The sequence below is a fragment of the Columba livia genome, chromosome 8 (genome assembly GCF_036013475.1).
Source record: "Columba livia isolate bColLiv1 breed racing homer chromosome 8, bColLiv1.pat.W.v2, whole genome shotgun sequence".
Lineage (NCBI taxonomy): Eukaryota > Metazoa > Chordata > Aves > Columbiformes > Columbidae > Columba > Columba livia.
This window is the reverse complement of record NC_088609.1, coordinates 7088095-7106705: the sequence shown is the minus strand read 5'-3', so window position 1 is coordinate 7106705 and position 18611 is coordinate 7088095. Positions and strand designations below refer to the sequence as shown.

The 18611-nt window shown below is 38.4% G+C and overlaps 1 protein-coding gene across 18 annotated transcripts in view; it reads right to left on the bottom strand.

Moving 5' to 3' along the window:
* The window catches only part of RALGPS2 (Ral GEF with PH domain and SH3 binding motif 2), a 157242-nt gene that overhangs the window by 17657 nt on the left and 120974 nt on the right, over positions 1–18611 (bottom strand). For 15 of the 18 annotated variants that reach the window (XM_065071752.1, XM_065071747.1, XM_065071745.1 and 12 more), the window contains exons 9-15: positions 17521–17658; positions 16495–16585; positions 13760–13827; positions 12986–13121; positions 11996–12147; positions 4548–4602; positions 909–986 (exon numbers count right to left, since the gene is read on the bottom strand). In XM_065071752.1, coding sequence (XP_064927824.1) covers positions 909–986; positions 4548–4602; positions 11996–12147; positions 12986–13121; positions 13760–13827; positions 16495–16585; positions 17521–17658 — 718 coding nt within the window. The remainder of the gene's footprint in view (positions 1–908; positions 987–4547; positions 4603–11995; positions 12148–12985; positions 13122–13759; positions 13828–16494; positions 16586–17520; positions 17659–18611) is intronic. The other 3 variants (XM_065071746.1, XM_065071748.1, XM_065071758.1) reach the window with 1 other exon arrangement.

Genomic DNA, 18611 nt, shown 5'->3' with positions numbered 1-18611 from the left:
TCAATCAGAAAAAAATTACAAAAGGAATCATTTCGGTAAATGTCAATCAGAGCATACAGCTAAATTGCTGAACCCCGCGGCTTTCTAGAAAAGCCACGAAATTGAGCAGCGCCTGAAACTGGTTTCGAAGCCAGGATTTGCTGTTTCATCCATCGCAACATTCATGAATGTTGAAAGTAAACTGGCAACCTAGTGAACGTTTTCATTGCAGCACCTACTGAGGATGATGATATGGAGACAACTTTGGACATTGACAGATGTGAACATGAGTCTAATTCAGTGAGACAATGCTTGCTTCTTAACAGGAAAAAAGTTTCATAGTTAACAGCCATCTCTTTTCCAACTACAGCACCACACAGCTGGAGACAAAATGTGTATTTTAATTCATGAGAATAATCAGTCATATTACTCCGTCAGCTTGCAAATAATACTATATGTAATAAGTTGGGGCCAATTTTAATGCATTACTCATTTTAGCCGTACCTCTGATTTCAGGGAAAAGAGGGTGGGGGGGAGTCAACACAAAACTGCCAGCAAAGAAAATATCTCCAATGCCATCCATAAGCACAAGAAGCAGCTTTGTTGTCCACATGAGCACTACCAATATTGCTACCTACTGGGGGGCAGTTAAAAAGCTACCTGGGGTAAAACATCTTTAAGCCTCAATATAAGATCCAATGGTTCAGAAGTCAGATTTGCAGACCAGAATGAACAAAAGCCGTTATGGTGGGACAGATTAAGTCACAGAAGAGGAAAGCTTTAAGTCTGAAGATAAAGGTCTTTACCTTAATTTTGACATGTAAGTTAGAAAGATAACATCAGAAAACACCCACTTAATTATTAAACCAAACCAAATCACCAACACCAGAGGGACAGTTGGAGACCCCTGGGTGCAGTGGGGATTGTACCTGCTGGCCTTCATGTGGCCTCGATAGCCATTTCGTGACACTCTTGTCCCCGGACCGAGAGAATGGTACAACCTGTGCCTGTTGGATTCCATTATAAATTGTACGTATTACATATACTTTCATTCACACAAATAGCATGACTGCTAAAACAGCACAGTATTTTTCTGTGCGTGCTTATCACAAAGCCACTTCTTCCACACAAGAAACAGAGGATAATGTTATTTACAAAAATGCATGCAGGAGCCGATACCATGTTTTTTTATTTCATCAGCTGCTCTTTTTGTCAGTTCTTATAATACTGAAGCGTTTTACTGGCACTGAAGAATAAGACATTTTGAGAGCAAAGTCTGCATTTAATTCTTAGAGATTAAACAAACACAAAGGCACCACATTAATAACACTTGTATGCTTTAAATTCTGATTATAGATTTACTACCAAAACATTATTCAAATTCTGTGAGTATGCACACACACAAGCTGTTGGGCTGAAAGGAATCAAAAGCACTGTCAAAATATAACTGACACTGCTTAAAATACTGTTGCATTAAGTAACTTTGAAGCAAGCCAAGCAACATTTCCATTCTACAGTTCATACAAGCTTTAAACTTTACATCTAAGCTTCACATTTTCGAGTCCTTAACATGATCTCACTGTTATCCACGGCCAGGACTTGTGTTCTAGACCTGCCTTTTGAATACTGCTTCACTTCACTGAACCTTGTTTTTCTGGATCAGATCCCTTGTTGACTGAACTCCATTTAATTCCATAGGACACGCACTTTGTCCTCACCTCCTACTTTTTATCCATTTTTCTAGAAGCTTGTGTTACGCTGAAAGACTGAAAATCAGCTTTAATTCTGCAGAAGCAGGCAGTTAATTACAAGATCATGAGAATTTTGCAGGCAAAATCTCCTACACAGTGTAAATCTAAGAATCTGTCACGTGTGAGAGGGGCCCTGTATCTGCTGGACAGGGCTGTATGTCTCAGAATGGGAAACCTAAACAAGTAGCATTGTCATGTTTCAGTCTGAACTCAGGGTAGCAAACAGGAGGCAAACAGAACAGTCTTAAAGGGACACAGAAAAGGTCTGCAGCATTAAAGAAGAATGGGTTTTGCTTGGTTGGTTTTGTTTTTAAACCAGCTCACACCATTGACTTTGCCACAGGAAGAACTATGAAAAAGAAACTAATGAATTGCCACCTACTAACCTATCCCAGAATGTGCCATCATTTCTTTTTCAATGTAACTGATATCTTTGAACTTACTAAGTATTTTCATTTTACAATACATTCAAGATACAGACAAAACAATAAGATGAAGGAAAGAAAACCATAAGATAAGCTGTATATTTGGAATACGTTTCCTTCTTACCTTTAAGCTTGTTTTTTTCATAACAAGGGGGTTACCACTCTTGCATTCAAGCATTTTCAGGCAAATCTTTTCAGAGACACTTGGGATGACAGTCAATGAGACTGAAGTGCCCCTTAGTATACTGCCCTTAACATCATAGAGCTGTCAGGACTTGGATTTAAAGTCCTTCAAGTAATTTTGATGAGCCTAAAGGGACACCCCAATGCTCAAAGCTCTTACTCAAGTTTCAGACTCAGTTCCTGTTGCGCTTAAAAACAATCAGTGACTCTAGTTCTCATCCCTTCTCTTTTTCCCAGTTACAAACAACAGGAGGGACAGAAAAAAAACCCAAAATATTTTATACAATTCCTTCTGTTACCCGGGGAATCTGCATGTGGAGTATCTAATTATGTCCTGTTAGGCATACTATGCTGATTTAAGCCCTACTACCCAAAGATCCTGTTCCTAAATCACTAAGGAATATTGAATTCCCACTCGCACTCTATAGGAACGTAGTCATTAGTAACACTGGAAGCATCCCGATTTTGCCAGCAGCTGTTAATTCCAATTCCAGACAACTGATGCTTCTCCCTCACTTAAAAACTCCTTCACAAGAATGGAAACCCACTCTACAGACCCACACTAGAGACGTCCTCTCTATCTTTAATTTTAATATTTACTTTTCAGTGTATTACCGATTAAAATCTAAAACATGCTGCATCATCTCATGAAGCAAGGAACAGACAAAGTTGCTGCGCATCTCTAGCAATTTCACAGGTGAATGTCTGTAAGGAACCCAATCCCTCATCTCTGAAAGCAGGCAAGAAAACTCAGCCTTAAAAGCTTGTGACGTCCAGCAGAGTTCCCAAAGAGCTCTGTCAGGAGAGAGGGAAGTGCTGAAGGCAAGTGGAACAGAGAGGAGAAGGAATCTTCTGACATTATTCTTTGACACGGAGCAGACCTTTTAATAGGGGAAGTCTGAGCCAGCTGGTTCTCACTACAACCGGGATGAAAAACCTCTGCTTTGTCTCCAAAGTCCACACAACTCCGGGGTGTCACCTTTCTCTAAAAACATGAACGTAAGCCTGAATCTTACTAAAATTTTAAGGTTTTTATGCTACTTAAGGTAAAAGCACTCAGTTCATCACTTTGTCTAAGGCTTTCCCGTGGAACTTTTTGGCTTTGAGAATTAACCTGAACTTGATTAATTCCGTAATGCAACAGGGTGGGAAAAGCAAGAAGAAAACCTTTTGAATGTTGCAGGTTGCATCATGGAGCAAATACAAGTTACAGATATTCTTCTTGACCTGATTTTCTTTGTATGCCCATTTGCAACAATCTTATTTCTTATCTAATATAATCGTAAGGGCACTTATTAATGTAATCATATTTAGAGCATGAGATACCAAATAGTTTACCTTTGGCACTAAGATGTTTTCAAATGTTTCTTCCAAAAAGTAACATAGAACTTGGACTGCTTCAATGAATTCAAGTGGCATATAAGGTTTTGGTAATGGTTCCCAACTATACTGTTCTTTGGCAAAAATTTCTACTAAACATAACTTCATAGCATGGCAGAAAAAGTCATCCATGGCAATTCTGAAGTTGAATTACCTGAAACTGAGTTACAGAAGCAAGCTAAGCACTGTATGGTGCATCTTACCGAGCTGTGGAAAGATGGCATTTCTGCCTTTTACTATATTAAACTACAGCTGTTAGTCTTGTTCCTCATTCGCAAATACAACATGGGAAAGGGTGGAGATGGTCAAGATCACCTGAGCATTTGCAGGTATTTCGATAAGTAACACGGCATTAATTCCGAACCACAAAAGCAGAAATGCTGTGCTTTCCCATGTAACACTGGCAAGTAATAACGAAGTGAAGAGCACATGGGAAAGACAATGTCAACAACATTAACAAAGGGACCAAGAATGGATGAAATGCCTCGGGGAAAGTGAAAATGAAAAAAACTAGGTCACATGAACAGAATACACAGGGTATGCAAATATATAAAACAGAAATATCACTTAGGGTTTAATGGTACTGTGGTTGAGCTATTCACGTGTGCAATGACTGGGCATCCAATCAGCCAAAAGCCCTATTTGACCACTAGTAAGCGAAAGCTACTTCTCTCCTGCTTTAGCAATTCCAGTGAACTTACTACAGTTTATTAAATATTCTTACCTATAGATCACTAAAATAAAGCACCATTTGCAGGACTGAGTGAAAGAGCATAAGCAGCAATGTCAGAATAGAGAAATGCAGTTTGTGAGTGTCAGTTTTTCCTACCTTTCAAAGGCTGGCCAGGAAGTCTCTTCACTGAGTTCAGACCCATCACTGCTACCTTGAAAAATTTAAGAATGAATGATAGGTTATTTCATCATCTACAACCCAAATATTTCAGTTATGTCTGCTTCTCCTCAGAACAGTTAAGAAATATTTCTCTCAAATACTACAATGAAAATATTTGGTGATTTGCTTCAGGAAACGGAGGTAGAGATTTGAAGGAACTGGATCTGGAGAAGCGCTACTAAATGGGAAAGGCATCGTCAAAAGGTAAAGAACAACCTAAATGTGGATTTGTCTGATTGGCACAAGTAGCACTTAAAAAGAAAGGTCACTTATTTAAATAATTCCTTATGAAAGCACATATGGTCACGACCAAGAGGCGCAGCTTCACGGTGGTACAAACTCACCGTTGAATCTCCAACACATTAAAAGGTTTTGCTGATTTGAGAAGCCTCAAATAACTTCTTAAAGCTAACTCGCACATATTCTGTGAGATCGCAACAGTCTTTCCTTCTGTGTTTCACAATGTAAGCCGATATTACTACAAGTATTTTATTTTAAAGGCTAGAAGTAGAGAAAAAAAATCTGATGCATCAGCTCACAGCAGGTCCACAAATAACATCATAACTTTACAATTGCCAAACGATCCAGAGCAAAAGAGCTGAAAAGTCACCTTTTGGAAAGTGATAATCCTCGTTACCATGCCAGTACAGTTACAAAACTTAAACCAATTTGGAGGATTCATAAAGGTCTTATTTACAACATTTGCTCTATACAGAAATTGTCAATTACACTTTTAAAAGCAATGTTAATTAGAAAAAAGTGGGCCGAACATCACGGCTATTCATTTAACCTTTCTACTGATGCCTAAACAGGTTTTAAAAATTATAACAAAAACCTGGAAAAGGCTGGGGTTTAGTATTCGACCACCCCTCTTTCTCATCTACATACAACATCTCTAATGGAATATTTTTCAGATTCTAAAAACCTCTGGAAGATTTTTTTATGCAACAAAAGTTCCGATGCTAAAAAAACCCTCTCTCCTGAAAAGCAAAAGAATATACACTAAGTACCTCCCTCTAAAACAAGACAGAGGTGAAAGGAACTTTTTAACTTACTAAAAGCTAGATGCCTAGCCAAATTCTGTTTAAACATTAAGTGCACTATTTGACTGTCACCTCAACTGGAAATATTTCATTCATTCACTACTTTAAAAATATATCACCTTCTTAAATTCTTCTTAAGTATGTACTCGATATTTGAGTTTTTCCAACAACCTCAAGCAGGTCTTCAGGTTAAACTTAATAACAAATCCTAGGTAGTATAAATCCTTTCTATTAAATAATGTCCTACACAAGTTTTGGTTTTATGTAAGAAGCCACTTGACACAAACCACTATCTTCCTAGTTTTCTCTATTGCTACTAAAATTAAAAATGTCTTGTACAGTATTTACAAAAACAATCATGGCCACATTTATCTTTACTACATAGCAGGAAGGCTTTTTTCTATCTTAGGAATAACAGCAATTGGCGAGATGTTTTTTTCACTAATTGCGCTGCTGATGATCTGAGAAGTTTTAGGATTGTTTGGGCAGAGCTCTAGTCCTGCAGCTGAATACAGGCAGGAATTTTCTGTTCCCATCCATAGATGCACATATCCATACGTCTGCACTACAGCCACCCAGCCGGGTTCGATTTATTCGATAGGGAACGCCTGTACCATCGCACACCCAATTTCCCCCCCGGTCACGGCACCCACTCGTCGCTGAAAGTCTGAGGATATTGAGCGTTTAACACAGGCTTCCTTTATCCCAAAGTTAGTCCCCAAAGTCAAACAGGTGTTAATATAAACAAACCAACCCCAAAGAGTTTAAAAAGTATTCAGACTAAAAATTCTTTCCCCTTCTCAAATCTGCAACCGACACTCTCTTGGCTCCAGTTTCACAGTGTTTCCAGAGCTCTAGTCACTATAGCTGATGACTGACCTGACAGAGCTTGAAATTCTAATGTGAAAAGAGAAAAAAACCTAGTCTAGAGACCTGAACATCAATTGCTGTAGCAAAGTACAGCCCAGCTAACATCATGGAGACAGCCGCCATAGCCCTAAAATTATGTTCTGCTTTGTTGAGTCTATGATCATACTGAAAATCCTCATGTGGATCTGAACTAGTTTGTTACCATTCAACTATTATACAATAAAGTTTAAATAGTTCAACTTTGGCTTGCTAGTTAACCAAACAAGAATGGTGTGAAAACTGGCAAAAAACCTCAAGCGATACACCGCCAGAGAATCAACACAAATCTAACACCATCACAGCTGGTGAGCTTCATCATGGAAAGTTAACAAGGGCAAATAACCAAATGGATAAAGATGGGGCAGAAACAGGTGGTTTGTACAGCTCCATGAATCACAAAAAACCCCCTACCCCAGAGCATATGCCTTGGACCAAACAATACTAATAGGGATTGGGGAAGAAACCGGGTACTAAAACTCCTGTATCCCCTCTCTGCCTCTCAGATCCAGACATCTACATGTGTATTTTTAACCTAAAGTATTATACAGCTCTTATATTTACCCTACCACTAAAGCAACGGCTCACATTAGCAGAATGGGGTATCCACATTTAGGGCAAGAGACATCTATTTATTCATTTAAATGGAATATTCAAAAACCCCCCTATTCCTTCTGCCTGAAACCCTACCCAGACTTTGATCTTGTGCCGCGGGCCGCTGGTAACTCAGAGTCCTAAACACCTGAACAGCAGGGTGAGGAACCAAACAAATCTTGGCTCTGTAGAGTCCTTCCCTACTGTATGGGCTGCCAAAACCCAGAAAATAAATGCATACACTGTATTCCTACACCCATACTTCATGCATTGAAAGAGAAATATAATCCCTGTAGAATTCAAGTACTTCAAGATGGTGACTTAATAGAGGAATTCATTAAAATGTTGATATTCTTGTTTGTATTTTATGTCAGTTTTGGTTTGAAAATATGCTGTTCTTACAAAGGCACTTTCTTACATTACTTAACATTGATTTTAAATACCTTTGACTCTGCAGCATTAATTTCTCTGATTGCATTAGAATAAAGGCTTGAGTTCCTTTCAAGTGATTGGAACACAGAAACCAAGGCAAATGTCCAAGAGCCTTAGTTTTTCCAGAGCTTTCATCCATATCATCGTGGATTAAGAAAAAATAAGTAAAAAAAAATAGTTTGAGAAAGAAAACACTCCAAAGTCAGAAAAGAATTTGCACCCAACACTGCTACAAACATAATCCATAGATGTGTTTTCTTTGAATTTCGGAACACCTAAAATTACATTCTCAATTTCAGATGAGTATTTCTTTGTTCATACTTGAACATTTGTTCTTAAGTGGGATACGTGTGAGACTGCAGCTTTGAAGAAACACCTCCTAAACAAAATTACTTTGCAGCCAGTACATTTGGTGGTATAAGAGGAGAAAAGCCATACAGAAGCAACGTCAGAAGCGAGGAGTCTATTTTACATTGTCCCTTTACCTCTACAGAATTATTTGGACAATTAACCATTGTAAACAAATTCAGCTTCAAAAAACAAATTCAGTAGCGCAGCTGAGACAAATCTTAAGAACTGGTGGAAATCCAAAACTTCTGAGAACATGAATGAAGGAGAGTGAACATTGCTGCAGAGATACTTAGGAGATGGTTAAGCAAGAGGAGGACATTTTAAAAGTAAAATGAAATCAGGGAGTATCAGAAAACTGTATTCTTAAAAAAAAAAAATAATCTTAAGAATAAAAGGAAGGTTCATGCTATTTGTGAGTTGGACCATGATCTAAGTAAAAGCATCTTAATTTATCTTATTTTTAGGTGAGGACGTGACAGCAGGCAAATACACGCAGGAGAACAGCTGGTAAGAGTGTGCAGGTGGTTCCTTCAGCCCAGCCAAGAGCAACGCTCACACCTCAGGAGGACAAACTCACTCTTCTGAAAGAGCATATTACAGTGACCTCATCAAATTGGAGGGATCACAGAACAAAGCTACAGTAGCTTTAAGACTTACTGATGGCAGCTAGTGGGGGTTCTTAATGAACTTTCACTGCAAAGAAAAAGCATCTGTCCCAAGTTACTAAAAGCAGGTGGATTGTCTGCGCAAAGCAGATGTATTTGCAGTGGTATTCTTCTGTTTGTGTTTTCATGTGTTATCTCTCAGAAGTCTCTTTGCAGTCAACAGAAATAAAGTGGGGTTTTAAGGACACAAGTCATATAACCTGTTTTTAGCCACCCACCTAAGAGTGAGATGAATCACATACTTGAAAAAATCTTAATTCTTTATGTGATTATAAAGAGCTCCAAATGACCAGCTCGAATACAGCTGTCTAAATTATGAACACCTAAAACTTAAGAGACTATTTCCTCTTGTTACATTCCTGAATTCAAAGGAACATTTCCCATCTGATATTGTTTATACGACTGATCAGGTGTTTCTTCCTTTTAATTAGTATACCCTTGTCACTGCTGGAAAAAGATTTTTCACTTTTGTTCAGATAACAAGGACCTATGTTATAAAGAAAAATGGCAACAGAAGCAGATGTACATCTCCCATACACCAGCATAATACACATGACTGCTGAACACAGTCACATAGTTCTAGGAACAAGAATTGTTTTGACTTCAGCAAAATAAAAAGAGGCTTTTGTTGTTTGTTTGCGGTTGGTTTGGGTTTTTTTGAGTTCTAGGTTTTTGCAGAATGAGTTGAAGGTACACAATGTGTCCCCAGATCCTGAAATTAAGAAAAGAATCTGATAAAGATCTCTGACCATGGCTGTCACGTTACAGACAGGTCTGTTTCCAGGAAACCCCACACTTGGTTTGCTTTCTGCTTGCTGCTGCTTTAGGAATCATTCATTGCAAAGAAATATACCCACTTAGTATATATATTTGAAAGATTACACTGATATAAAAATTTTGTTATGCTATGCCCCGTTCCAAGAATGCATCACCAGTCTTTTCTAGCACAACACAATCAAAATAGTCCATTATCACATGAATGTGTGTTTTTTTGTTTAAACACACACACCGCTGGATGAACTGCTCAGTTTTAGTTTGCTTGTATGCAGAACAGAATTTCATCCAGCCATGAATCTCAAGCCTAGCGATGCTCTAACTGATCTCTATCACAAATTGAAAGCTTCTATCAGAGATAACTTAAGAAACCCAAGTAGAAGAACCCTCATGTATGTGCAGAAGTTGGTGTGTTCATCAGTGGAAAAAGAAACAGTACTCTGATAAAGCTTTATAACATGCCTGTACATTGCTTTACTGAATTGTAAGTGGACTACAGGAATCTGTTAACAGCAAAAGCAACTCGGACATGAAGCCTGATAAAAAGAATGCACAAGTTTACGTCCTGTAATGCTTTAGATAAAGCACCATAACTGTACAGTGCTACACACAAACATCCTATAGACAGTATTGTGACACTGCTGCTCTTTTAGTATTTGATGTAGAGGCAGATTGTATCAGATGCTCTAATAGGAAAGGATTGAAGAAGTCTAAACACCTTTGAGCCCTCAGAGTGATTTGAAGTTGTGTTATAGTCATCTTTAAGGTCACATTCAAGCTGCTAGCATGTCAGAAACATCGTCCATGTTTATCCAAAAAGCTAGAACCTATATAGGCTTATATCTAAGAAAAGGTACTCCTGTTTCTAGAGCAACAGGTTTAAATCCACATTTACGGGCAAGGTGTGGAATAACACTCTTTTCAGTATGCACATTCAGAAGTTTTCTTGACTGTCTTTTGAAGCTGTGTTGTACAACAGTGTAAACCTCCTCTCTGCTGCACTGACTGTACCATTTCCAAGTCCTGAGTAAACAGGCTACTTCAAACATGATGGAAGAACTTTGCAGCTTCAATCAACTTCCTTAAATCCCGCTGAAGCAGCAGTACAGACCGCCAGACAACTTACGTGTCCAAAAATTCTTCAGGAATAGAGGCCGCAAGCCTCCAGAACCTACTCTCTTCCTCCACATGTATTTCTAGCACCTCTACTAATCTTTTGCGTCTCTGAAATTTTCATAATCAAGAAGTAGCAAAGATAATAATGATGCTAGACTGTCCAAAGAGCGATAAAACTCTTATCCGAGTACGGAGAGGCTGGACGTGGAAGAGAATGGGAGAAGGGAAGTTCTAAACACAAATGCTGATGTCATGCAAAATGCAGAAGGTTGTTGTTTTGCAAGTGACTTATCAGAGTCTTCTAGAGTGGATATTTTGTTCCAACTGGCAAGGGTGACTATATCAAGTCCATACAGTCAGGCCTGAACTGAGCAAGAGAATGGAGTTGAAAATATCAGAGATGAAATCAAGCAGAAAAACCCTGTATTCTCTGAAATGTCTAGATAGTGAGTGGTTCTTATTTGTACCTCATAAAAACTGCTTGTCAGCTCTGGCTGCTCGGCTCTAATGGAAATCTACCCCGGAAAAAAAAGGATCAACTGCAGAGAAGTTCCTTAGATATTTAGACAGAAAACATCAGTAAAAAGCTGCACTGAGAAAAGGACAATGCTACATCTCAAAGGTGACAAAAGTCTTCTCTCCCCTCCCCCCAATAAATTCAGCATAAATCTGAGAGGATATGTCTTTCTCTTCAAAAAAATCCATGAAGAGCTCCTGAAAACAGTATCATTTGAAACTGCAGGACCTTGCTTCTCACCATGAAGGCTAAAAAGCAAAACTGCTTTTTCAAATTAAGTTATCCAAAGAAACACATAAAATTATAAAAATCTTGTATTACCATAAATGCATAAAACCAGAATCATCATATTCCACCAAGCTAATAATTTCAAGAAAAACGACTGTGATTAGAAGTTTCATTTCTCAAGTCTGGCTGCAGTTCAATGGATCTGAGAGGCATCTGCCCTGCCCTCTCTTCACTTTATGGATCTCTATGTAACAGGAAAAGAGAGCCACTGCTGTCATATAAGGAAGTCAGGAAGCAAAAGTTCTCAAAAGAAGAATACCCTAAATATTGCAAGATAAATACCTTACCAAAATTAAGTAGATTCTGATATTCTGAAGTATCTGAAAGTTAAATTGCTGTTTACTCCTGACGAAAGTGCAAAGTATTCAGACATTAAGCTCTTCAAGACCGTCAGCAATTCATAGTTCTCCCTAGCAATTTGATACAGCTTCCCTCCACCCCCATCAAGGAAGAAGAGGAATAACAGTGGTTGCATCGTTAAAGAGAATATACAAAAAATGATCTGCTTTTTTATAATTTGTCTGCATCTAGTTCATGCTGTACAAATTACGCTGTCCATCTCCACCTACATTTCAAGTTTGTTCTAAAATAGAATTTTTTTTTTTAGAATAGTAACACTGCTTGTACAATTCCCAACTAAAAATGCCAAAATCTTTATAGAAAGACCATGTACTGCACAGGTATGTTCACTGTTCCTACCTATTGAAATTCCACTAGAAAGTGTGGAGCTTTCTGCCTGCCCTCGTGATGGGACATGGGGCTCCATGACGCTGTCATCCAGGAGGTGCCTTGGTCCTGCGTTGGGGAATGTTGCACTTTTAAATTCAGCTGTATTCATTTTGTGTATGAAACTAAAAAATGAACAGAGATAAAAATTGTTACAACATTATCTTTGATACATTTCAAAAGCTGGTACTGTGTTCCGAATATCAAACTAGACCACGACTCAAGTCATAAGCCGTTTTGCACAGGCTATATTATCTATAGGAACTGCTGGTCTGAAAACACCACAGTGCTCTCGGAGCAAAGAGAAAGTCAGAAGTACTTTAAAAATTACTTTCAATATCCTATGGTACTATTGTCTTACTACAACACTTACATAATTGAACTTCAGAATTTCATTTTAGGTCATGAAAGGTAAACTTACACAATATAAGCTAAGAGATGAATTCTCAAAAGCTACAATCTTGTCTTTTTCAAAACACGACAAAGGAATTGCCGGTACAAAAATTAAGATATTAATTAGAAGTATAGCTATATAGAAAAAACCTGAAGCCATTACTATGCAAAGTTATATGAAAGTCTACAAAGGAGGTCTCATCAGAAAATTACCAATAAAGCAATTATTTCAGTTTGTATCTGAAATAATCACACTGGCATTGAGTTGCTATTAGTGATAGTTCTGTCATTCAGAAAGAGCCCATTTGGTCTAACTCATTAGCTTTTTTTACCATTGTAACAGCCAGTCTTTCTCTTTTGACTCACTCTCTTCAGCTGGGACACTATTATAGTTATATAGTTCTATATATTATGTAGTTGATTATAGTTCGGAGCTTGGTCTCTTGCCACAAATTGCTCTCCGAGTGAAGTTCTGTGTACAAATCATGTCACTTTTCCAAAGCAAAGCTTTTGTACTGAAAGATGATACATCACAAAGTTTAGGATTTTGGGGTTAAATAAAATGCTGACTTGTATCCCAGACTGTGACATTTCCTGTGTCCGTGCGGTATCAGGTTCCTCGGTGAAGGGGGGGTTGCTGGTAGCAAAGCTCCTTCAGCTGCAACGCTTTTCCGTCCACTTTGCGGAGACGCTCCGACTTCAGAACCTGCGAACAAAAGAGACATTGCTCCTGAGTAACGTCAGATCTTCTGTCGTGGTTATTTCTAAGAAAATTGCGCAAAAGTTGCACAAAACTTCCTAACCTCAAGCTATAAGAGATAGCCTGTAATAAAACTCATTGATAATTTAAAAAAAGAATTTTAGTTTGTTTTCTTTTTTTGCATGGGATTAAAAATGAACACACCTATTTCAAATAGACCATCTAGTCAGAAGTATGTTGTAAGTTCTAACGGCTGTTGCATTAGCTACATTGACATTAAGCAGGCCCCATTGATTTTAGGTTTCAGAACTCCTACCTTCAACCACTTTTGGCATTGATCAAAAATAATGCACATTTTAGCATGAAAAGTTTAGATGAAGGCCTTTCTGTCTAGATGCAAAGAATGAATATTTAATAGCTCTTCACCCCAAATGACACTAACAAGTTAGAGCCACAATACATACAAGAACCTCAACTCCTTGAAAGAATTTCTTTACAAATCACCTTTAAACTTTTTATTACAAATATACAGTATTTATCCTTCACACTTCTTTATTAGCCTCAGGCAAATATTTTCCACATTCTCAGCTCAAAAATAATGCACTTGACAACCTGAAGTCTTCTCACATTTATTAAGCATTTACCTACTAAATCTTCTCTGGAAGCAGCAGAGTGTGGGGTGCTGGTCCCTGGTTCTATCTTTAATGAAAGTCTGCATTAAAGAAACATGAAAAATTACTTTATCAGAAGCATATAAAAGTTTTTTAATTTTTTTTTTTTACATTGACAACTGAAAGCTGTTTGTTTCTATTACTGCATGAAACACTGTGAAGTTAATACAATAATACAAACCGCACAAAGTTACCTTTAGCACACACGATTTCCATATATATATATATATATATATATATATATATAAAATACCACTGCACTAGCATAAGAATTGGGAAGAGTATAAATTATATAAGTGCCCCTCACCTCAGCTAAAATATTTAGACTTACTACACTTCATGTTTCAAACTTTTCCATAAAGTGCACGCGTGTGCTGGGCCGATTTTGTCTTTACTGGTCTAAAAGCCCAAATCCTTCTTTTGCATTTTGAAAAATACATTATCAACCTGATGGCATCCATAATTCAAGCTTTTTCTATAACAGGCACTTCTCTTAATGCTATTTCCAACAGTACTGCAAAGAGGGCAAAACTCCAGGAGCAGAGAACTCCGGGAAGATCAAACATTATCTTGTTCACACAGTTTGCAGCAGTCGAATCTTTCAAATTAGCAGAGTTTAAAAAGCATCTACTTAAAGTTTGAAGTTTGGCAGCTCCCCTCCCTCCCATCTCCAGACAGTTTAGCAATGATTCATTACAATTTTAAAATTTAATTGTTTAAAATCAAATAAAAACCTTTAGGAAGAAGAAAACAAAGCATATATTCAAATAAAAATGTATGTTCTCTAACTTAAGCCTTTTTGCAGACACCTTAGGGGATAAAAATATAATAGTCACTTATAGTAAGAATAGTTCTTCAAAATACAGTCCTTTCCCATAAAAAATTCAGTTTGGAGATGTACAAAACCCATAGGTGTGAAAACAGACTTTCCGAATAGCAGCCACATTTCATTGCTACGTGCAATCGTCTCCATTTCCCTGCTATCAAAATGTGGGTTGTACAGGACCAAGGGACTATAGCTCCTTCAGCAATAACATTCTCACTGGTATGAGCCCTACCTAGTGAAAGTGGAGGATGGTGGAGTGCAGAATTCATCAAAACAATATGACACTAAGAAGTAGACATTACCATTAAGAAACTTGTGTTTGTGTTTCATTGGGTTTGTTTTGTTTTGCTTTTTCCTTCAAATGTTTGACCACACAGCTTTACTCTCAGATAAGCATCCAATACTTTCAAAATCAGGCTACAGAACATTTCATCAAAAAGGTAAAGCCTTTTTGCATCCCAACACACAGAGAAAAATTTATAAATCTCAGAAGGGAAGCCAAGCGCCTGAGCCCTCGTTAACTGTTCTTTGACGCAAACTCAAGAGTCCCCATTTGCTGCCTTTTAGTAAAACCACGTTAGGGACTAAATCCGTGAAGTAGATTTGCTCCTCTTGTGTGCACATCCCTCCCACCATTCCCATGGAGCTACACAAGCAACCAATTCAACACAACTGAGGTGACAAAGTTCCGGGGTGGGCAGGATGGGAACAGGTGGAGGAACCTCCTCAAGCAGATCAGCCAGCAAACAAAAACCTTCTTCATATGCAACAGATTGGCTTGAGGTTTTTTCCTGTCCTCGGGGCTTGTCTCGTGCCAGAGATTTCCATCCCCCAGTTTTGCTGGATGCCAAATCACTTAATACGGTAATGACCTTTTAATTAAGGAAGTAGAAAGCTCTGTTTGGGGCAGTATACTTGGGGGAGGAATGGGTGCAGACAGAGGTGGATAATATCTTGCCTCTCAAAAAATCAAGTGTTTACATTTGGCTCACACAGTATAACCTAATCAAAGAGAAACATAAACTGAAATGTATAAAAGCTGAAGTGTTAAGAACTTGGGACTAGACACACAGATGACTCCATTCCAGTGAAAAGTAGCATAGCTATTTCCAACCATTGGACCCATCCTGTCAACTGAACAGTGTTACACGTGAGCAAGAAGTACCGAGTCTTCATCACTGAACACTCAAAGAGGTTGTCAGATCAAATCAACAGACAAACGGACATGAAAGATGGGGCAACAAAATGATGAAGGGAGTGGAGCATCTCCTGTATGAGGAAAGGCTGAGGGAGCTGGGGCTCTTGAGCTTGGAGGAGAGTGAGGGGTTTAACATCATTAATGTTTACAGATATATAAAGCGTGAGTGTCATGAGGATGGACACAGGCTCTTCTCAGTGACAACCAATGATAGGAAAAGGGGTAATTGGTTCAAACTGGAACACAAGAGGTTCCACTTAAATTTGAGAAGAAACTTCTTCTCAGGGAGGGTGACAGACACTGGCCCAGGCTGCCCAGGGAGGTTGTGGAATCTCCTACTCTGGAGACATTCAAACCTGCCTGGACACCTTCCTGTGTAACCTCATCTGGGTGTTCCTGCTCCGGTAGGGGAATTGCACTGGATGAGCTTTTGAGGTCCCTTCCAATCCCCAACATTCTGTGATTCTGTGCTTGGTGCAGCCAGGCATGGAAAAGGAAGATGTGCCATCCAGCATGCTGAAAACTGTCTTGAGCACAGGAGCCAGCTGTAACCTCACTACTTGCAACCGGCGCGTCCAAGACACGCAATTCCCTGATCCAGGTGCAATCTTAAAAGTGACAGGCTTTGTGCTATAGAAGTTATTTTGTAATGAGTTACGGTCAGTTATAGTATTTCATACTTACTTGTAATTGTCATCTTCTACAAACTTCTGCAGTTCTTCTATGTACTGGACCGAGTTTAGATATTTTTGGACATGAGGCAACAGAGGAATATCTGGAGAACAGATGACATCCATTATCAGTGCTTACCAACAGTACAAAGTTATTTTCCAGAAACTAATTAAAACAGAATCAGATCTCTTGCCTCTTTACGCGAGATTGAGGTAACAAACTACAGTCCCTACCAATGCTGAAATTTCTGTCCTTCACTGCAATTCTCACGTGTTGAGCTGACATTCCCCATGTCCATAAAGCTGCATTTGTGTCTCCCTAGAGCTGCTCTGCTTCTCAGAGAACATGTAGGGGAAAAATGAGTGCATGTCCCTGGCCAAACTCAAGTCCTGAACCCACAGGATTATATCTGAGGACTCCTTCACAGCCCATGTTCTCATTAGATTGAGCTTTCCACGAAGCCATAATCCTGTGCTTATTCACATTCCACCATCACAAAGACAGCCTTACGACTTTACAACAACTTGAAAAGTAGAGTGAAGGAGATCAACTTTAACCAAAGAAAAACCCCAAAATAACCCCTTTTCCCCAACAAAAATTATCTGATTTACTAACAGAACTATAAATGTCCAAAAGGCAAGATGAACATGTTTTATTATGGCCAGTAAAAGTACTACTCCAAAAGCAATCTTACTTTTTTTTAGAATTCATAGCCACAAAATTATGAAACACAGGGATACAAAGTTTATAAGGTACTAGTAAAATTACCCTTGAGCACAATGTATTTCACATTTTAAATCAGAAAATATGTACTGCAAAATTGTGTGTGATGGAAGAAAAGGGCAATTTTATTATCTCTTCGTGCTGATGCTCTGTCATAACCAACAGTGTTATAATAAACTTAGACTTTCAGATTGAGAGTGAGCGTAAATGTCATTCAAATGGGTTGGGCCTAACTCACATTGTATTACAGAAGACAAATATTAAAGCTTTTAAAGTTGTTCTCTTTAATAGTGCAATATTTACACACTGGCTTACCATATTCACATGACTGCTGTAAATCTGAGATAATTCGAAGGATATTGTTCATTAAATTTGTTCTTTGCTCACTTTCCAGAATGCTCCCTGTTGACGGGTACGCAGAGTCAATATAAGTCAAGTCTGACAGATAAATACCTGAAAAAGATTTGAATTAGAAGTTTCTTCATTTGCTGTCTCCCATTTAGCAGAAAAACACAAGAAGTATTTTGAGGAATTTTTACTTTCATTGACTAAACATGCACGCAAGTTGACAACAGCATTGCAACAGATCATTATTTTGGGTTTACTTGAGAAATCATTTTGACGAGACCTCCGAGAGCCTTCAGACCTCAGAGTAAAACAGCAATAACGCTTGGACTTATAGGTAAGTGTATCATTGTGCCACCCTTGTCTGGGATTGTATTTGTACTCTCTTCAATCACCTAATCCTTTGTTTTGTCGGCCTTAGCTGCATTTGCAGAAGCTGAGGGTCTGAGTACAGCCGGGTTCCTGTTTTCAAGGTCTCGCTCTCTGTATGACAGCGGCACAGAGGATCCTTTCCTCTCGCATCACACCAGGCACATACTAGTCGCCTTGTCTCTGACAGTGTCATTATTCCTAAATCTAAAAGCAATTACAAGGACATGCGCAGCTATTCATGAACATAATCCTCTGCCTTGTCACCAATTAATTATTGCCTTGACAAATGTGAAGCACACTAAACACCATTCTAAAATCTGTGATCAAAATTATTACTGATTTTAGGAACTCTGCTATTTCACCCCCAATTCAGCAACTAAAATAACAACAGAAGGAAAACTCATATTATCTACAACTCTTCAAGCTGAACAGAAACTCAAACTCAACCTGCAGCAACAAAGGGAAAGTTAACTAGGCAAAAACTGCACTCATTGAAATGTGGCACAAATCCTGCAGTTCGTATTAATCGCAACTCCAAAGATCCAACAGCCTTATCGATAAATCTCTTCAATCTTCTACCTGCTTTCTTCCCCACCAACACTGTAACCTCACTACTCATGCAACCCCTTGATGACATAGAGAGGAAAATCCTCCTCCTTACATGTTAATGCTGTAGATAAACTGCTTAT